We start from the raw sequence: 3265 nt of genomic DNA on the forward strand, positions 1-3265 counted from the left end.
CTCGGAGTCTCAGAATTTCAGAATCTCAGAACTTCAGAATCTCAGAATCTCAGAATCTCAGAATCTCAGAATCTCAGAATTTCGGAGTCTCAGAATTTCAGAATCTCAGAATTTCAGAATCTCAGAATCTCAAAATCTAAGAATCTAAGAATCTCAGAATCTCAGAATCTCAGAATCTCAGAATCTTAGAATCCTTAGAATCTCAGAATCTCAGAATCTCAGAATCTCAGAATCTCAGAATCTCAGAATCCCAGAATCTTAGAATCCTTAGAATCTCAGAATCTTAGAATCCTTAAAATCTCAGAATCTCAGAATCTCAGAATCTCAGAATATCAGAATCTCAGAATCTCAGAATCTCAGAATCTCAGAATCTCAAAATTTCAGAAACTTAGAATCCCAGAAACTTAGAAAATTAGAATTTTAGAATCTCAGAATCTCAGAGCCACAGAATCTCTGAACATGAGAACTTTAGATTCTTAGAGTCTCAGAATCTCAGAATCTAAGAATCTCAGAATCTCAGAATCTCAGAATCTCAGAATCTCAGAATCTCAGAATCTCAGAATCTCGGAATCTCAGAATCTCAGAATCTCAGAATCTCAGAATCTCAGAATCTCAGAATCTCAGAATCTCAGAATCTCAGAATCTCAGAATCTCAGAATCTCAGAATCTCAGAATCTCAGAATCTCAGAATCTCAGAATCTCAGAATCTCAGAATTTCAGAATCTCAGAATCTCAAAATCTAAGAATCTAAGAATCTCAGAATCTCAGAATCTCAGAATCTCAGAATCTCAGAATCTCAGAATCTCAGAAAATGAGAACTTTAGAATCTTAGAATCTTAGAATCACGTCGCCTTTGAAACCTTTTTATCCCTCAGAACCATCTTTCGAGTTCTGACCTAGACATCAGAACACGTGCCAGAAAATTTCTCTCACAAATTAAAATTTCAGCCGTCGTCGTCGTCGTAATTTCCGGAGAGTTCACTGAGCAATCTAATGGATTATCTATTAGGAGGAAGGATGTGTGGTTTAATGTGTCTAAACAGTGATCGCATCTGTTCTGGGAAAGAAGATCGTGAACTTCAGCAGATCTAGTCCAAGGATTCAGAAGAGGATTTTGAAAATAAATGAATGAGGATAGAGAGGCGAGAAGATAATCGAAGAAAGTTCAGAAGGTCTAGTTCAAGGATTCAGATGGACATAGTGAAAAACAATTGAGAAGTGAGGCTCATGGAGCGTGACAAGGAGAGCAGCAATTAAGAAAGCGAAAGTAGAAAAAAAAAGATGAACTCTGAAGTTTTACTTGGTTCATTGAACAGAGAGTACAGGAATTCAAGATGAGGTCATGTTTTTCAGGAAAGCCAATAAGAATTTTAGAATGAAAAAAACTGAGGATTTCGGATGGCTAATTAGAGGAGGACTAAAAGATGGGCATATTCTTTTGGATCACTCAAATTGTCTACATAAATTCTCGAAAAACCAAATTTTACGATATCGGAATTCTTGATTTATGAAGCTTTTGTTCATTATTTTAGTTTCGAAGATTTGGTTTGGTCCATAGAACTTTAGAGTGACTAAATTTAAAACAACGACAAAAAAATTTAAAACAAAATCTGGGGAATTTCTGAAGTTCTAAAGTTCCCAGATTCTGATGTTCTGAGATTCAGAAATATTAAAGTTCCGAAATTTTGAAATTCTGATATTCTGAGATTCTAAAATTCTGAGATTCTGAGATTCTGAGATTCTGAGATTCTGAGATTCTGAGATTCTGAAATTCTGAGATTCTAAAGTTCTCATGTTCTGAGATTCTGAGATTTTGAGATTCTGTTATTCTGTTATTCTGAGATTCTGAGATTCTGAGATTCTGAGATTCTGAGATTCTGAGATTCTGAGATTCTGAGATTCTGAGATTCTGAGATTCTGAGATTCTAAGGATTCTAAGATTCTGAGATTCTAAGATTCTAAGGATTCTAAAGTTCTCATGTTCTGAGATTCTGAGATTCTGAGATTCTGATATTCTGAGATTCTGAGATTCTAAGGATTCTAAGATTCTGAGATTCTGAGATTCTAAGGATTCTAGATTCTGGAATTCTGAGAATCTGAGATTCTGAGATTCTGAAATTCTAAGGATTCTAAGATTCTGAGATTCTAAGATTCTAAGGATTCTAAGATTCTGAGATTCTGAGATTCTGAGATTCTGAGATTCTGAGATTCTAAGATTCTAAGGATTCTAAGATTCTGAGATTCTGAGATTCTGAGATTCTGAGATTATAAGATTCTAAGTTTCTGAGATTCTGAGATTTTGAGATTCTGAGATTCTGAGATTCTGAGATTCTGAGATCCTGAGATTCTAAAACTCCTAATTTCTGAGCATTCTAAGGATTTTAAGGATTCTAAAATTCCAAAGTTCACCTATAAAAGGCCAACTTGTTTAGGTATATTCTCTTCCGCTTCACTTACCACCCCCATAAAAGTTTCTCAAAATAAAAAACATTTTTTATTTTTTATTTTTCCAAAATTCAATTCGAAACTGATCAATGTTCAGCAGGTTATATCCACCTACATTCGCACTTTGAAAAATTTCATTTTTTCAAAAAAAAATGTGAAAAAAATGAAGAAAAAAAAAATGTTGGTAAACATATTACCGGAAGGATGCCAAAATTGAATTTATTCAAAAAATGTTGAGTACGTGCGCATTTTTTTCTCGAAATTTTTTTTTGCAGAAGTGCATTTTTCAAGGGTCTGGGGTTGGAAAAAAAGAATCTCGAAGCTAATTTTGTGCCACTTGTTGGGATGAAAAGGCTCTGGCGCTGGAGACCCAATTAAATCGAATGGAATCAGATAGGAAGGATAGAAACAATCTTCAGAGTCAATCTCGGCGAAAATTGGATGGGGGCGAGAAGGGCAAATAGAGAAAGAGGAGCAAGAGAATGTTATAAAATGACTTTTGACTCTGAAATGGGAATTTTTGAAATGGATGGATGAGCACAAAAAATTGAGGTTGAACGTTAAAAGAAGTGTCTGGGAACTTAAAATTTACGAAAAATAGCAGATGCAGTAAAACCTAAAATAAAACGACCTCTAACTCGGTTCCTGTCAAAGATATCAAAACGCGGTCAACTGATAAATTACTTATCATAATGTAGGAAGTGTTTTATCAGTTGACACACTTTCGATATCTTGGAATTGAGATAATTGAGCTCAAACTTGGCAATGCGCTGGGCCCTGTTAGAGATTTTAAGGTACCCCAGTTTCAGTGTCGGAATAA

General features: G+C 34.8%; 1 protein-coding gene across 1 annotated transcript; it reads right to left on the reverse strand.

The window, feature by feature from the left end:
• Positions 1-1669: 1669 nt before the first annotated feature.
• On the reverse strand, positions 1670-2491 carry CBG24584 (the record flags this gene model as incomplete). Its single annotated transcript, XM_002647194.1, has 2 exons — positions 1670-2112; positions 2458-2491. The coding sequence occupies 2 exons, from the start codon at positions 2489-2491 to the stop codon at positions 1670-1672; spliced, it is 477 nt and encodes a 158-aa protein (XP_002647240.1).
• Positions 2492-3265: the final 774 nt, after the last annotated feature.

Source organism: Caenorhabditis briggsae (genome assembly GCF_000004555.2).
Source record: "Caenorhabditis briggsae complete genome, chrV, whole genome shotgun sequence".
In the NCBI taxonomy this organism is placed as follows: Eukaryota; Metazoa; Nematoda; class Chromadorea; order Rhabditida; family Rhabditidae; genus Caenorhabditis; species Caenorhabditis briggsae.